At 43.1% G+C, this 17,749-nt stretch overlaps 1 protein-coding gene across 1 annotated transcript; it reads right to left on the bottom strand.

Annotated features, from left to right (window-relative positions):
* Positions 1–3,951: 3,951 nt before the first annotated feature.
* On the bottom strand, positions 3,952–16,941 carry LOC124239219 (Krueppel-like factor 17). Its single transcript, XM_046660713.1, has 3 exons — positions 16,858–16,941; positions 4,531–5,389; positions 3,952–4,196 (listed from the first exon to the last, which is right to left on the bottom strand). The coding sequence occupies exons 1-3, from the start codon at positions 16,939–16,941 to the stop codon at positions 3,952–3,954; spliced, it is 1,188 nt and encodes a 395-aa protein (XP_046516669.1).
* Between the last annotated feature and the right edge of the window lie 808 nt (positions 16,942–17,749).

The raw sequence follows: 17,749 nt of genomic DNA on the forward strand, positions 1-17,749 counted from the left end.
CTGCTTTTACGACTATGCTTCCTATGTTCAGTAGGTAGAGGAAAACATGAGAGTGATAAGGAGAGAAATGGAAGACATAAAGAAAGAGCCAGATGCAATCTCTAGAGTTGAAAAACACAGTGAGACACACTAGTTGGAACTGACAGCAGATTATACACTGCAGAAGAAAAGATCAGTTAGCTCCAAGACATCTGAAATGAAGCAGAGAAAGAAAAGAAGACTGAAAAAGATGCATGGAGCATCAGTGACCTGTGGGACAACATCCAGTGGTCCATTATATGGGCACAGCATGTGCCAGAAGGAGAAACGAAGGGACAAAAAATCGACAAAACAATGGTCAAATTTTTTCCAAATTTTATTGGCTGTTAACCTTTGGATTGAATAAGCTCAATGAACCCCAAACAGAATGAAGTTCAAAACCACATAAAACCAATCACTATACTGTCTAAGAATAGACACATATATGGTAAAAACAACAGAGAGGCAAAGGCAAAATTAACCAAAATTCATGATAGCAGTTACCTCTGTGGGAAGGATGAGGGGACGTGATCAGAGAGGGCCACTCAAAGGCTTCCAATGTATTCCTATGTCCTTTATAAGTGGCATAAAGGGTAAATGAGTGGGGTTTTTTCTTACCTTTTTTTTTTTTGGCGAGAAAGATTGGCCCTGAGCTAACATCTGTGCCAATCTTCCTCTATTGTGTATGTGGGACGCTGAGACAGCATGGCTTGATGAGCAGTGTGTAGGTCTGTGCCCAGGATTTGAACCTGCAAACCCTGGGCCACCAAAGTGGAGCACAAGAACTCAACCACTAAACCACCGGGCTGACCCCAGGTGTTTTTTTATTATTTAAATCGTATACATACAAAATATTTTTTGCACATATAATAAGTATCACAATAAAAAAGAGAAAAATAAATTAACAAAGTTGTTCATTCTCCTGTTACTTGTAACACAAGCTACAAACCGGGAGTCATCCTTGACCACTCCCTCACCAATCAACTCCAATTATCACCAGGGTTAATTCTCTCTCCTAAATCTTTCTACTACTCTCCACCCATTTTTAAGTGTGACTAATTCTCTTTCTCTTCAGCTTGAATCTATCAATCGTGCCCCACTAGCTATCTGAAGCCAAGAGATACGTAAATTGCCCAGGGCCACAAAGGCAGGAATTGGCAGAGACAGGATTAGAAACCTGCTAGTCTTACTTGAGAGCGTATAATTTCTTACCCACCTACCAGCCTGCCTTGTGTTGAACAAGATAGTGGGAAAGCCTTAGCCCCAGCCTCCCATGGATAAAGGATAGATCGATTTCTTCTCCTCCCTTCACCGTCTCACCTCCTTTCTCTGCCTAACTCCTAGTTAGTCCCTACCTCTGAGCTCAAACCACACTTCCCAGCAAATGCCTTCCTAACTCCTTTGCTCTAATGCAGCAAGTCCATGATACTTGTCCTCCCAGCACTCTACATTCCTGTCATCCCTCCTCCACTAGATCGCGACCTCCACAAGGGCAGGGGCCTGTTTCGACCACCACTGTAATGTACATAGCTCACCCCTGCCCTCTCTAGCTCCTCCTCCTTCCATTCCTCAGTGAAAGCGATGGGTCACCAACAGGCCTCTCTTGCATCCCAACAAGCAACCTGGCCTGCTGACCCTACCTGCAGGGCTGCGTGTGAGCCAAGTATGGGGGATGTGGAGACAGAGACCAGCCCTGGCCCACTGAGCCTGAGATGCCCTGCTCCACAAAAGGGACCTAGTGCCCAGGTGAGAATGAGAGAGACTTTGGGTACTCGAAACCTCAGTCTCTGGGGTCACTGGGTAACAAATAGCACTCCCCGTGCCTTTTTTTTTTTTTTTAAGTCCTCTCCCCTTGCTTGGAGTTTGGGTGGAAGGCACCTGGATGCCCAGCCCAGGTAAGCTGGGGCCACTAGGGGAATAGACCAAGATGACCATGCAGGGTAAGGTCAGGGTGGAGGTGGGAGGGACAGGGAAGGCACAGCCAAGTCTGTGGGACTTCCCCAGACGCCTATAAGTTTGAGTCCATAGAGGTTCGGCTCCTGTCCTTGGCAGCAGTGAGCACTTTCAGAATTTCTGTCTGTGATCCCTCTGCCCTGAAGCAAGGCACGGTCATGCCCTGAATCCTTAGTGTCCAGCACAGGGCATGACCAAGGGTAGACATCCAGGAAATGGGAGGTCCAGCTAAGCCCCGTGAGCCCTCAGCTGTGACTCAGGCGCCTCCTTGACAAGTCTTTCTTCTCTGACACATCCTTTCCTCGTCTCTGTGCCCCTTGTGAGTTCCCATAGCGGTGGTGTTCTGTGTATTGTGGGCTCAAAGAACACTTGTCAAATGAGTGGAAGCTTTCAGGTTGACTCTCTGAGCAGCTGCCAGGTCCAGCATTCTCTCTGCTTGGAATGCTCTTTCCTCTTCATTCACCTACTCAGTTTATTTCCACATTCAAGGGATTACTAGATGTTACACACACTCACTCAAGGTTCACTTCCCCAGAAAGCCTGACCTTCCCCATTGGAGCACCTCCTCCCCATGGCCACTGTACTTACGTGCACCTCTCAGCCCCTAGACCAAGGTGGTTCCTTCACCACGGGAACCAGACCTGACCATCCTTCTGTGGCCATCTCCTGGCAGAGCTTGGCACTGGGCTGGGTGCAGGCAACACCTGTAAAAGGCATCTTCTCTGGAGTAGACAGAGTCTGGTTGGGATCCCAGCTCTGCCACTTGAGAGCTTGCGCAAGTTCCTTTCTATTAGTTGCCGGTCAATAAAATGATTGGCTGCTAAGTCCAGAAATGAGGTTTTTAACTGGCTGGCTGATGACCAGGATAGTTATTATGCCCTGACCCCTGGGGGAGGAGCAGGGCAGGACAGGGCCTTTATACCTGGTATGTGGAAGTCCAGGTAACTAGACTTGGGGTTGGGGAGCAGGGGAAGTTACAGTGGGGTTTGTCCTTCTCTGCCCCACTCTAATGTCCTCCACCCCAAAGTCACTAGGAAACAGAGCCTAAAAAGAGAACAAAGTACTGATGTTTTATTTGGGTGGTGCAAACCCAAGGCATTGAGAGTGAGAAAAGGGAAGCTAGGGCAGGGAAGAGCTGGGGGTAATGCAAGCTGACAGCAGGTTGAGTCCTGATTCATGACTAACATCCAAGAGTCACAGCAGGTGTGTCACTGGCTGCTTGGGAGGTCTCCCCATTAGCTGTACTGTTGGGAGAAATGGTGCCTTGCAGCAATTCAGGCAAGGGAGGGAAGAAGAGGGAATCTATCTGCCTGGCTCTCTCCCATCTCCACTAGTCAAACTCTATCCCAGGAGCAGTGACTCCCCCACACTTCTGGGTTGCTGGTGGCTACTTGAGATCCAAGATCCCATGCCCTGTAGTGGAGCATTCCATCCAAGTCTGGAAGTGGTGGAAAGAGACAGAAACTCTGAGCGTGTGGCTGGTGAGTATCGGAGGGAATCTGATTCGGTTCATAAGATGTGTCCTGAACAGTCTAATACTGTTCTTCTCATTTACCAGAAGAGGAAACACAGCATAGTGCTCAAAGACCTTTCCCAAGGTCATCTGGATAGTAAGTGGTAAATTCAGAATCTGGACATAGCTTGGCCCTGGAAACCGTGAACAACCAAGATAAGGCACTTGGATCTTATGTAGTAGGCAAAGGAGAATCACTAAAGGGTTTCAAGCTGGGGAGTGACATACGATAAAGAGCTTTTTAATAAAGCTCCCAATCTCTACTTTGCTCCATCTTCCCATGTGGCTAAACTCGGCAGAAGACAATTTTTGAGGAGTCCCTGACCGAGTCCAGAGCTCATGTGGGCTTCAATACTGCCTCATAATCTCTGTCTTCATCTAAGTCTACACCTACCAAAGAGACTAGCTGGTCAGAGGCAGGCAGGATCTGGGTGGATATGCCAAAATGAGAGGAAAAGGAGATTGACCTAAAGACCAGGAGCAGGAGGACCAGGCATCTGTCCATTGCTGGCCTGTGCGTCTGAGGATCCTAGCACCTGCAGATGAGTCCTGTGGTGTTGCCTGAGATGGTCAGATCTCATGAACTGTCGGCCGCACTGATCACATCTATACGGTCGATATCTGGTGTGTATCCGCATGTGTCGTCCAAGCTCATCGGAACGAAAGAAAGACCACGTGCAGCCTTCCCATGTGCATTTATAGGGCCTCTCACCTGGGGGGGCAACAAGGGAGAGAAGGAATTAAGTAGAGGAAAAGGTCAGGAAAGAAGGGGTCTGACTATGAGGCAGAGCAGCCAAGGTTGAGGAATCAAAAGGAAAAACTTAAGAAAGCGGTGAGGAGTCAACACAACCAGTGGTGCCCACCCCCCATCATCTTGGTACAGTCATACTGGACTGTGGGAACCCAAGTCAGTGGGGCCAGGATAGCTTGACCTCAAGCTTGAAGGATGATGGGCTAACCCAAAACCATTATAAACCAGTGGTCCAGCACAAATCTAAAGACCAGGACTCCTCCACCCCACCCCACCTGTCTGACACTTCATTCACCTGTGTGTTTGCGTTGGTGACTCACAAGGTGGGAGCGCTTAGTATATGCTTTTCCACAGTTCTCATACTGACAGTGGTAAGGCCTTGAAACCGGGGATCTCCTCCTGGGAGCCCTTTCCTGGGGTCTGAAATTCTGCTCTGCTCTCTGCGGAGCAAGTAAGGGCTGCTTGGGTAGGAAGAGGTCTTCCTGGGAGGCTGGCTGGCTCACAAGAGTGTCCTGGGATTCTAATGCCAGCAATGTTGGGGAGCCAGCTGGGGACATCCCAAGGTCGTGGGGATCTCTAGCAGGTAACATCTGAGCCAAGGAGGGGAGTGTTGCCTGGACCTCAGTGGAAGGCATGGTTGGGGACAATAACATTTCAGGTGTTAAAGAGTCTCTGTTAGAAGGTACTGTTGGGGGGCCAGAATAAGGCATGGTTGATGCCCTGATGTGGGACATTGTTGAGGTTCCACTAGGAGCTGGGACTAACCCATTGGGAGGCATCCTTAGATTCCCACTGAAGGGCATGGCCACCCCTGGAATACCGGGCTCTCCTAAAGGCATCGTCTGGGGTTCCTTGAAAATCATCATTCCTGGTTGGGAGGGAGACACTCCCCGACAGTAAATCATCTGGGAAGGAGTAAGAGTCACTTGGGGGTAGTAGCTCACACCATGCTCAGGTAGCGACATACTAAACTGCGGCCCCATTTCATTCTCATTCTGCCTAGGTGCCTCGGCAAAGACCAAGGGGATCCTCTCCAGCTCTGTGCACTGAGGGACGTGTTGAATGACTGGCGGGCCATGGTTCCAAGAGGTGTGCACGCCACTGCTTCCAGGAGACGGAGACATGTCCAAGATGGACATTAACTTCTCAGCATCCTTGGAGAGAGAGAGTCAGGTGAAATTCACCCTAGCTCAAATTCCAGTTCCACATGTCCCTCCTCCCCATCTCCAGACCCCACCCTAATCCAGGCCTCCATCATCCCTTGCCTGAATTATCCTGCCTCCAGGCCATTCTCCAGCTCCGGCTTTCTAGGATGCAGGGAGCAAGGTGGAAGCCTAGATGTGATTCTACCATTTTACCTCTTTGCCATTTTACCTCTTTGGCAAGTTTTTTGCTTTTTATTTCATAAAAAGCAACAAAGAGAGCAAATAAAATATTCCACAGCCTACACTTTCAGCAAAACTCTGAGAAAACCCTCAAACTCCAGATTATATTTAAGTGTGGGGGTGAAAGAGCATCCCAAACCAGCAGAATGAATGCAGAAAGCCACAAAGATAGGAAGAATGGAGGGCTCAGATGGATCCTGGCTTTAGCAAGACTTAGAAACCACTGCAAATATTTACCTACAGAAGAGGGCCTCACCTGAATGGGAATTGCTATGTGCAAGTCTGGGATCAAGCATTGGGGGAGACAAAGAAAAGACAGAAAATTTAAAAAGCGCTTTAAGGGGGCTGGCCCGGTGGAGCAGTGACTAAGTTCGCGTGCTCCGCTTTGGCTGCCCTGGGTTCGCTGGTTCCAATCCTGGGCACAGACCGACTCACTACTTGTCAAGCCATACTGTGTTGGCATCCCATGTAGAAAAACCAGAGGGACTTACAACTAAGATACACAACTATGTACTGGGGCTTTGGGGAGGAAAAAAGAAAGGGTAGGGGACTGTCTTGGAAGTCAAGACCAGTATCCCTTGGTGACAGGTATGAAGGGAAGCAAAGAAGGGATTGGTAGCAAAACCTGTTGAAAAAGGATAACATACAAGAATTCTATTTTTTAAAGATGTCCATTACTGTACGAGTAGAGACAGAGCTCTTGGGCTGAGAAACTATTCCACTATTCCACTGAGACAGTAAAGACCAATCAAGTCAAATATGAAAACCAAAACAGAAGTAAAAAATACTGTATCCATCAACTATACTGACACATCAAAATAGAAATAGAAGATTGTAATTTCTCAAAAGAAAAAAGACAATTCACCAGAAAAATGTTGCCCAAGATCAAGGAAAAATTAGCAACATTCTCATAAAATTAAAAAAAAAAAAAAAAGAAAGAAAGCTTTTACACCAATTATAGGAGCATCACGGAACAGAAATAGAGGAATTCAAAGAAGCTATGTCCAGACAATAGGCTATGAGTTATATTAGAGGGGAGGGAAGGGGTAATGATATAAGGCACTGGAGAGGCTTCTGTGCTGCTGGCAATACTTCACAGGTGTTTACTTTGTAATAATTCATTAAGCCATACAATTGTATTCACTTTTCTGTTTGTTATTTTTTCACAATAAAATGGTTTTGAAATAATATCATGAGAAATAAGGATTTTCAGTATAAGTACAAAATTCTATTATAAAAATCAGAGAAGTAAAAATAATGCTAAATTTAAATAGGAGATATTCTATACAAATAAACCCACAAAACCCTCATGCTCAGATTTTGGTCTCCAATTCCCTTCCTTACTAAAAGGAAGAGCCATCCTTGGAGAATCTCCTGACTCCAAGTTTGGAACAAGGGAGGAATACATGAGCCTGGTATATCTTATTGTGCCAGAAAATAAGGAAACTTTCAAAGATGATCAGGACTGTCTTAAAAGGACATAAAGTGATACCAGGGAAGATGACAGACTAGGAGGCACCAGGAATCTTTGTCCCCACCAAGATAACAATTACATCTGAAGAATTTGTCTGATTTAACTATTTTGGAGCAATGAAGTCTATCAAAGGCTTGCAACTTCCAGAGGAAGACTTGGAAGGTAAACTGCAGTTAATTTCAGCTCTTAGGTAGTGGCTACCCAAAAAACACCCCTGGTCCCATAGTAGGCAGCTATGGACATGTTTCTGGAGCAGCTTGCACTCAGCTTGCAGTAGCCAGAGCGCGAGGGAAGCCATTGTTGCAACTCCTACTGCCATTGTTATAAACCCCTCCTCCTCCAAGTGACAAGACTCTCAGGGTATTTAAAGGGCTGGCACCTGTTTCTCCCCTCCTCCATTTCTCCATTTTTCCCTTTTTCCCCCCTTTAGGAGTCAGACATTTAAGGACTAGGATATTCAAAAGCAACCACATATTCTGAGGAATTTAGAAAGTCACCACACATACTGAAGAAAAGATGCTGGCTCAGAAAAGACCTGAGAAGACTTTAAGTTTATACCCCTGGTTGATCCTGGCACAGAGACAAGATACAACAATAAAAAAAAAACTATAAATAAACAAAAACAGCAAATTCTGAGGAAGGAGGGAGAATCTGATTTCCAGAGTTTCTATATTGTAAGATTCAAATGTCCAGTTTTTGACAAAAATAAAATCACAAGGCATAAAAAGACACAGTAAAGTATGACCCATGCAAGGGGAAAAAAATCAACAGAAAACATTCCTCAGAAAGACCAGATGGTGGATTTATCACACAAAGAATTTTAAACAACTGTCTTAAAGACCCTCAAAGAGCTAAAAGATGTGTACAAAATCATGAAAATGCTATATGAACAAAATGGAAGTTTCATTAAAGAGATGGAAAACCTACAGAAAAACCAAAAAGAAATTCTAGAGCTGAAAAGGGAAATTAAAAATTGACCGCAGGTTGGAGCTGGCCCCATGGTGCAGTGGTTAAGTGCACACATTACTCTTTGGTGGCCCAGGGTTCACCAGTTCGGAACCCAGTGCAGACATGGCACTGCTTGCCAAGCCATGCTGTGGTAGGCATCCCACATGTGAAGCAGAGGAAGATAGGCAAAGATGCTAGCTCAGGGCTAGTCTTCTTCAGCAAAAAAAAAAAAAAGGAGGATTGGCAGCAGATGTTAGCTTAGGGCTGATGTTCCTCAAAAAAAAAAATTGACTGGAAGGATTCAAAAGTAGATTTGAGCTGGCAAAAGAAAGAATCAGCTAATCTAAAGATAGGAGAATTGAAATTATTGAGTTGAGAAACAGAAAGAAAAAAGATTAAAGAAAAATGAACAGAGCCTAAAGGACTTGGGGAACACCAGTAAGCTGACTAATATATGCATTGTGGGAATCCAAGAAGAGAGAGAAAGCAGCAGAGTGATTACTGCAAGAAGTAATGGCTGAAACTCCCCAAATTTGATGAAAGACATGAATGTAGACATCTAAGAAGGTTAATGAACTTCAAGTAGGATAAACTCAAAGAAATCCACACCAAGAGACATTACAATAAAACTGTCCAAAAACAAAGAGAGAATCTTGAAAGCAGCAAGAGACGCAATCCATCATAATAAGTGATCCAAAATAAGATTATTAGCAGATTTCTCACTGGAAACCTTGGATGCCAAAAGGCTGTTAGCTGATATATTCAAAATGCTGAAAGAAAAAACCTGATAACCAAGAATCTTATATCTGGCAAAGCTCTCCCTCAAAAATGTGGGAAAAATTAAGACATTCCCAGATAAACAAAAGCTGAAGGAGGAAATGCTAATGGGGTCCTGCAAATGGAAGTGAAATGACAAGACAGGAACTTGAAGCCACATGAAGAAATAAAGATTTCTGGTAGGGGTAAATATTTGGACAATTATAAAAACTAGTCTCATTGTAACCTGATTTGTAACACCACTGTTTGTTTTCTACATGGTTTAAGAGACTAACTGTGAAATAAGAAATCTATGTATTGATCTTTGCCCCAGGTTCCTGACACAGAGCCCCTAAATCTCTTAGGATTTCCTGGCTGACAGGAAGGTCCTTTGTTCTAACAAAGTGAATCTTGGTGGGCTCCTGAATGGTGGCTGGTCACCAGAAAGACTGAGCCATGATTAGAAGCCTGGAACTTTCAGCCACACCCCTCATCCTCCAGAGATGTGAGAGGAGCTGGAAAATGAGTTAATAATTGATCACGGCTACATGCTAAAGCCCCATAAAAATCCCTGAAGGGCAGAGTTCAGAGAGTTTCTGGGTTGTTGAACACATGGAGGTGCTGGGAGGGTGGTGCTCCTGGAGATAGCATGGAAACTCTGTGCCCCTTCCCCATACTTCCCTCTTCCCCATACCTCATTCAATGCATCTCTTTATCTGGCTGTTCATCTGTATCCTTTAAAATACCCTTTGTAATAAATAAGCAGTAATGAGTAAACTGTTTTCCTGGGTTCTGTGAGCTGCTCTAGCAAATCAGAAAACCTGAGGAGGGGGTTGTGCGAACTGTGATTTATAGCCAGTTGGTCAGAAGCTCAAGTGACTTGGACTTGTGACTGGTGTCCAAAATGGTGTGTGTAGGGCAGATGGGGGTGAGTCTTGTGGGACTAAGCCCTTAACCTATGTGATTGGACACTAACTCTACGCAGTTAGTGTCAGAGTTGCTTGGTGTAGAAAAACCACACATCTGGTGTCAGAGAGTTTTTTCTCAGACACTAATGCATAAAAAAAATTATTAGTCCATATTTTGGATATGCAGTGCACAAAGATGTAATTTTGTGACATCAATAACTGAAATGGGGCAGGGAATAGAGCTGGATGGGGCAGTTTTTGTATGCTACTTAAGTTAAGATGGTATAAATTCAAATTAGTGTTATAACTTTTGGATGTTAAATGTAATCACCATCATAAACACAAAGAAAACAGCTATAGAATATATACAAAAGGAAATGAGAGGGGAATCAAAGTTCACTACAAAAAATCAACTAAACTCAAAAGACAATGTGGGAGATGAGGGACAAAAAAAGCTAAAACGCATATAGATAAACAGCTCAATGACAGACGGCCCTCCTTATTAGCAATTACTCTAAATGTAAATGACTTAAACTCCCCTCTCCAAAGGCAGAGATTGGCAGAATGGATTAAAAGAAACATGATCCAATTATATGCTGTCTACAAGAGACTTGCTTTGGATCCAAAGACAGAAATAGGTTGAAAATATGGGAAAAGATATTCCAAAGAAATAGTAAACAAAAGAGAGTGGGAGTGGTGATATTATCAGACATAATAGACTTTAAATCAAAAAAGGTTACAAGAGACAGAGGACATTATATATTAATAAATGGTTCAATATAGCAAGAAAATAAAATAATTATAAACACTTATAATGTCAATAACAGAGCCCCAAAATATATGAAGCAAAAGCTGACAGACTTAAAGGGAGAAATAAGACAGCTCTACAATAATACTAGGAGATGTCACTACTTCACTCTAAATAATGCATAGAACAACCAGACAGAAGATGAGTACGGAAATAGAGGACTTGAACAACACAACAAACCAACTAGACCTAACAGACATATACAGAATGCTCTACCCAACTAAAAAATACACATACTTCTCAAGTGCACATGCTACATTCTCCAGGCTAGATCATATGTTAGGTCACAGATTAAGTCTCAATAGATTTAAAAAGATAGTTAGAAAATAATAATGGCAAGAACACTGGAAAATTTCCAAATTTGTGGAATTGAACAACACGCTCTTAAACAACTAATAGGTCAAAAAAGAAATCACAAGAAATCAGAAAATACTTAAGAGATGAATGAAAACAAAAACACAATATAAAAAAACTTGCGGTAAAGCAAAACAGTGCTAAGAAGGACTTCATAGCTGTAAATGCTTACAATAAAAAAGAAAGATCTCAAACCAACAACCCGGCTTTACATCTTAAGGAATTTTTAAAAGGAAAACAAACTAACACCAAAGCTAGCAGAAGGAAGGAAATAATAGAGAAATACCAATGAAAGCAAAAGTTGGCTCTTTGGAAAGATTAAGAAAATCGCCAAGCCTTTAGCTAGATTGACAAGAAAAAAAAGAGAGGATTCAAACTACCAACGTCAGAAATGAAAGTGAGGATGTTACTACTGATTCTACAGAAATTAAAAGGATATGAGAGAGTAGCATGAACAACTGCATGCCAACAAACTGGATAACTTAAACGAAATGGATAAATTCCTAGAAAGATAAAAACTACCAACAACAAATCATGAAGAAATAGAAAATCTGAATAGACCCATAACTAGTAAGGAGAGCAAATAAATAATCAAAAGCCTCCAGGACAAAGAAAGGCCTTGAACTTGATAGCTTCATGATAAATTCTATTAAACATTTAAAGAACATCAATGCTTTCCAGATTCTTCCCAGTAATTGAAGAGGAGGGATTACTTCCTAACTCATTCTATGAGCCCAGCATTGCCCTGATACTGAAGCCTGACAAAAACATCACATGTTAAAGAAAACAATAGACCACCATCTTTTATGAATATAGATGTGAAAATCTTCAACAAAAAACTAACAAACCAAGTCCATCAGCACATTAAGCGGATTATACAACATAACCAAGTAAAATTCATCCCAGGAATGCAAGCGTGATTCAACATATGAAATCAATCGGTGTAGCATACTATATAATAAAGGAAAAAACACATCATCTCAATTTGATGCAGAAAAAGCATTTGAAACACTTCAATACTCTTTCATGATTAAAAAAAAACACTCAAAAAACTAAGATTAGAAAGAAACTTCCAACATGATACAGGGCATTTATGAACAATCAACTGCTAACATCATACTCAACGGTGAAAGACTGAAGGCTTTTCCTCTAAGATCAGGAACAAGACAAGAATACTCACTTTTACCACTTCTATTCAATATCGTATTGGAAGTTTTAATCAGAGCAATTAGGCAAGAAAAAGAAATAAAAGGCATCCAAATTGGGAAAGAGGAAGTAAAACTCTCTCTGTTCCCAGATGATATAATCTTATATGTAGAAAATCCTCAAGATTACACACACACACACAAACCTGTTAGAACTAATAAACAAATTCAGCAAAGTGGCATGATACAAATTCAATACACAAAAATCAGTTGTTTCTATACACTGACAATGAACAATCTGGAAAGGAAATAAGGAGAACAATTCAATTTACAATAGCATCCAAAAGAATTAAATAATTAGAAATAATCAAAGAGGTTAATAATCAGTGAAAACTACAAAACACTGCTGAAAGGAATTAAAGACGTAAATAAATAGAAAGGCATCTTATGTTCATGTATTGCAGAACTCAGTAGTTATGATGTCAACATTACCCAAAGCAACCTACAGATCCAATACAATCCCTGTCAAAATCCCTTTTTGCAAAAATAGAAAAATTCCCTCCAAAATTCACGTGAAATCTGAAGAGACCCCTAAATTGCCAAAATCAACCTTGCAAAAGAAGAACAAAATTGGAAAATTCAGGCTTTCTGATTCAGAATTTACTACAAAGCTACAGTAATCAAAACAGCATGGTATTGGCATTAAGGATAAACCTACAGATCAACAGAAAGAAACAGAGCCTAGAGGTAAACCCTCACATATATGGTGAAATGATTTTCACCAGGGGTGCCAAGACCTTTCAAGGGGAAAAAGATAGTTTTTTCAATAAATGGTGCTGATATAATTGGATGTCCACATGCGAAAGAATGAAGTTGGACCCTTACTTAATACCACATACAAAAATTAACTCAAAATGGATCAAAGACCTAAACGTAAAAGCTAAAACTGTAAAATTCTTAAAAGAAAATATAGCGGGAAGCTTCACGACATTGCGTCTGGCAATGATTTCTTGGATATGACACCCAATGCACAGGCAACAACAGAAAAATTACACCAAATTGGATTTCATCAAAATCAAAAATTTTGTGCATCAAAGGACACTATCAACAGTATAAAGGCAACCCACAAAATGGGAGAAAACATTTGCAAATCACATATCTGGTAAAGGACTAATATCCAGTATATACAGAGAACTCCTAAAACGTAACAGAAAAATAACCCAATTCAAAATGGGCAAAGGACTTGAATACACATTTCTCCAAAGACATACAAATGGCCAATAAGCACATGAAAAGACGCTCAACATCACTAATCATTAGGGAAATGTACATCAAAACCACAATGAGATCCCACTTTCCACCCATTAAAACGACTATTATCAAAAAAACAAGTGTTGGCAAGAGGTGGAGAAATTGGAATCCTTGTGCACTGCTGGTGGAAATGTAAAATGGTGCAGCCACTGTGGAAAACAGTATGGCAGTTCCTCAACAAATTAAAAATAAAATTGCCATATGATCCAGCAATTCCACTTCTGGTTATATAGCTATAAGCACTGAAATCAGGGACTGGAAATGGATATTTGTACACCCATGTTCAGAGCAGCATTATTCACAATGGCCAAAAGGTGACAGTAACCCACGTGTCCATCAACAGATGACTGGATAAACAAAATGTGGTATATACATACAATAGAATATTATTCAACCTTAAAATGGAAGGAAATTCTGACACATGCTTCAATATAAATGAACCTTGAGGAGATTATGTTAAGTAAAACAAGCCAGTCACAAAAGGAAGAATGATGAATGATTCCATTTATATGGGGGTACTTAAGGAAGTCAAATTCAAAGAGATAGAAAGTAGAACGGGGGTTGCCAGGTACTGAGGGGAGGATTAGGAAGTTACTGTTTGTTTAATGGTTAAGGAGTTTCAGCTTGGGAAGATGAAAAGAGTTCTGGAGATGGATGGTGGGGATGGATGCACAATAACGTGGATGTGCTTAATGCCCCTGAAGTATACACTTAAACCTGGTTATAATGACAATTTTATGGTATGTAGATTGGACTACAATTTTTTTAATGTTTAAAAAAGGACAAGGAAGGGATTCTCACTGGGCAAATTTGTAACAATTTGAGAATCACAAAGAATAATAACTGTTGATTTTACTAGATTGAATCTATGAAAATTCATGAGCCCAAAGTGACAAAAGGTCGGCTATTATCCCAGCTTTGAACATTGCTAATTGAAGTGAAAGAATTAAGCATTTTTTCTCTTTCCAGTAGGAAACTTATTTCAAAATCACCAAATGATTCCCGTTGTTTAAGAAAAATATTACTTTACAGAAGAATACAAACTAATAAATGCAGAAGAAATGGTGAAACTGGAAAATCATTATTTTATAACCCCTAATGAAACTTCTGGTTGAGGAAAAATTAACACTTCGTTGAAATCAGTAGGTGAGCGATTGGTGGGGAACTGGACATTCTGAGGCTTCCAAGGTAACATTACAGATTACTTTCTACCCAAGAGACTAAAAGATAAGTTTGAATACAGAGATCCATCGGGCTTTTCGCTACCTGAATTCAAGGGCCAAGCCCTGTGTCACCAAATGTGAGGAGCCAGACGTGTCTCCTAATGTAATGCAAGATGAAGCCTTGTGTATCTGTGAGAAATGCTTACCAAAACCCTGGAATCCAATTAAGCCTTAAGATCTCAGGCCAATTTAGACGTAAATCAAGAGAAAGAAGGATCAAGTTAATTTATACCATGAGAAAGCAATCTGATAAATCTGGAAAAAGGCACACTCTACAAAAGTTAGGATCACGAAAAACGGAAAGGCAGTCAGGAAAAAGGACTATTCTAATTTCAAACAGGCTCAAGAGACACAGTAACCAGATGCAGTGCGTGGTCTTAAATTGGATCCTGGTTTGGACATATCCGCTGTAAAAGCCATTTTAGGGACAACTAGGAGAATTTGAAAAAGAATTACATCTAAGATGATATTAAGCAAGTGTCACTCATTTTGATAGGCTTGATACTGTTTTGATATGGAGGGAAAAAAAATTTTTTTTAACCCTACAAGGGTTGGGGAGATCTTATCTGTTTTATTCACCCGATAAGCTCAGCAACTAGCATAAAGTAAGCACGTAACAGGCCCCAAAGAACTGTCTATTGGACGGGTATTTCCGGAGTGCTCGGTCCCTTTTCCCTCCCTCTCGGCAATGGCCGTCTTTTATTTTCCTGATCCTTCACAGCCAAACTTCTTTGAAGATGTCTAAACACAACTTTAACTACCTCGCCTAATTATTCCCCAAACTCACTCTGGCCCCCATCTCTCCACAGGAACAGCTTTCATAAAGGCCACTGATGGTTTCCATGTCACTAAATCCAAACACTTGTCACACTCCTCCTTGCTCCACCTCTCAGGAGCTTCTGAGACTCTTCCTGAAATGCCTCCTCCCCTTGACCTCAGAAACGCACTGCCACAGTTGCCTGGTTTTGCTCCTCCCCTTCTCTCCTGGCCCTCCTCCTCCTCAGTCTTCTTTGCAGGTTTTCCTTATGCTACTCTCTGGGTAATCTTTCTCATGCTAATGAATCCATTTCTGTTTCTATCCCAATTATTCTTAAAGCAAGAGCTCCAGGGCAGACCTCTCCAGAATCTTCCAGCTGCCAAACGCTTGGTCTATTTGGATAGCCCACAGGCTATTCAACGGACTAGTATGTCCAAAACTCAGGATCATCCTTACCCACCCACCCTCAAGGGAAGAAAAAAAACCTATTAATCCTGTTTCTTCTCATCCGTTGCTCTCTCAGAAAATGTCACCACTATTCTCACCCAACTGTGCAAGCCAGACGTCTGGTATATTATCCTGGATGACTTCCTTGCCACCTAGATCCAAGTAATTACCAGTTCTTGGGGTCTCTACCTCCAAAACGTCTCCAGAAGCTTTTCCGTTTTCTCCATCTCCACTTCAACCTCTCTAGTGAGGCCGCCATTTTGATTTCAGCTTGGATTCTCACAATAGCTTTCTAACTAGTGCCTTGAATTCTGTCCACGCCTGCCACGGCACTCTTTAAAAAATGCAAATCTAATTGTGACTGATCCTGTTTAAACTCATGAGTGGCTTCCTGCCGCTCTTGGATTAACCAACTCAAGCCCTGCAGGACCTCCATGGTGCCCGGGCTTCCTGCCTCTGGCCTCCCTGGGCGACTCTCCCATCGCTCTCTTGGCCTTGGTCTCACAGTTCATCTTTCACGTCCTCCAAGGTGGAGGCGTACTATCTGGGTCTCTCGACCTGCAAACTCTTCACCTAACCGGTTCTCCAATCCCAGACCAAATCCTCCGCTGTCCTCTCCACCTCCTAAAGCAGATCAAACACCTCTGCTGTTTGTTCCCGTGGCCCTGGTGCTTCTTGACTGTAATTTGTACGCTTCCAATCATTTGGCTATTTATTAATAAAATGGTATAATATGGTAAATCACCATTGCATACCCAGGGTCTGGCAAAGGCCTGCCACTTACTAGAGCTCCAATAAATATTTAATTTCTTCTCCCTGGCCCCTCCCCGCTTCGGAACTTTGTCTCTTTCCTGAGTACTCAAGTCTCTCCACCAGAAGTTGCCTGGAAGCTTTTTACCCCCAGCGCCCAACATCTGCGCTAATGCTCGGTGGATATTAACTGAATAAACGACACATCATTTACGTCCTCCATCTCCCATCCCTGCCCTTCCCAACCCAGTCCCTCCGACTTCTAATGCCCCAGAAGTTCGGCTTCCCTGCACACACCCACTACCTCCCCACTAGTCCCCACGCCCCGCCCCCCCGGGGCTGAGGCCTGGACTCACCTCCTCCAGCTGCTGCTGAGCCGCCTGCCACTGGCTCAGCCCCTCGGCCTCCTGCTCCATCTCAGCCTGGGATCGGCTACACATCGGGACCGTGAGCGGGTCCAGACCCACATCAGACCAGAGCAGAGACTGGCAGCCGCGGCGTGGCGGGTCAGCTGACCCACAGCACCACGCCACAATCGCCACGCTCAGCTTCGACTTCCCACCGCGCTGGGGGGCGGAGCCAAGGGCCGCACCCAGCGACCCACCCAGCAGGGGCTGCCCCACCCTGCCCCGCTCCAGCCAGACCCCTGCCGTGACGCAGCAGGGTCACTAACAGGGGGTCTCAGACCTTCACTACTTCTTCAGTCTTTCGTCTGCCCCGCCCTACTTACCCCATCCGCCCTTCAGTCTGAGCATCTCTGTTTGGGCGAAGTGGGCGTGGGGGCAACGATATTTCAGACTCCAGGCAGGCCTCCCTGACCTTCCAGTGGAGAAATGAGGAAGGAGTCTGGAGAGAGTCTCTGCAGACAGGAGAACCTGCACCCCCACCCCCATCCCCATCCCCCCAGGTCAGGGCTCTTGCCATAGGCCCCCCACCCCCACCCCGGAGGCCTGGATTTTCTCCGCTGGAGGCCAGAGCTTGTCGCTTGTGTGTACACCACGGCACAGTGTCTTTATTCTGTGTTACTCAGTGAGTACGCGCTGTGGATCAGACACTGTTTTTTGGGACTAGGGATACAATGGCAAACGAGACAGAAGAAAGTCCTTCGTCTTAAGGAATTTTCATCCTAAATGGGCAGACGTGAAATGAATATAATAAAGTCGCTAGTTCATATAATTTTAGGTGGCGGTGAGTGTTAGAGAGAAAACAAAGTAGCAAAATGTGAGCTGAGAACCAAGAGCCTGAAAG

This window comes from Equus quagga, chromosome 5, assembly GCF_021613505.1.
Source record: "Equus quagga isolate Etosha38 chromosome 5, UCLA_HA_Equagga_1.0, whole genome shotgun sequence".
Classification (NCBI taxonomy): domain Eukaryota; kingdom Metazoa; phylum Chordata; class Mammalia; order Perissodactyla; family Equidae; genus Equus; species Equus quagga.

Excerpts from the sequence above, each read along its gene's own strand:
- LOC124239219 (XM_046660713.1), bottom strand. The coding sequence starts at position 16,941 with ATGTGTAGCCGATCCCAGGCTGAGATGGAGCAGGAGGCCGAGGGGCTG. Across the intron at positions 5,390-16,857 it reads CTCAGCAGCAGCTGGAGGAG|GATGCTGAGAAGTTAATGTC; the intron begins GTGAGTCCAGGC and ends TCTCTCTCCAAG. Across the intron at positions 4,197-4,530 it reads TCACCAACGCAAACACACAG|GTGAGAGGCCCTATAAATGC; the intron begins GTGAATGAAGTG and ends TTGCCCCCCCAG.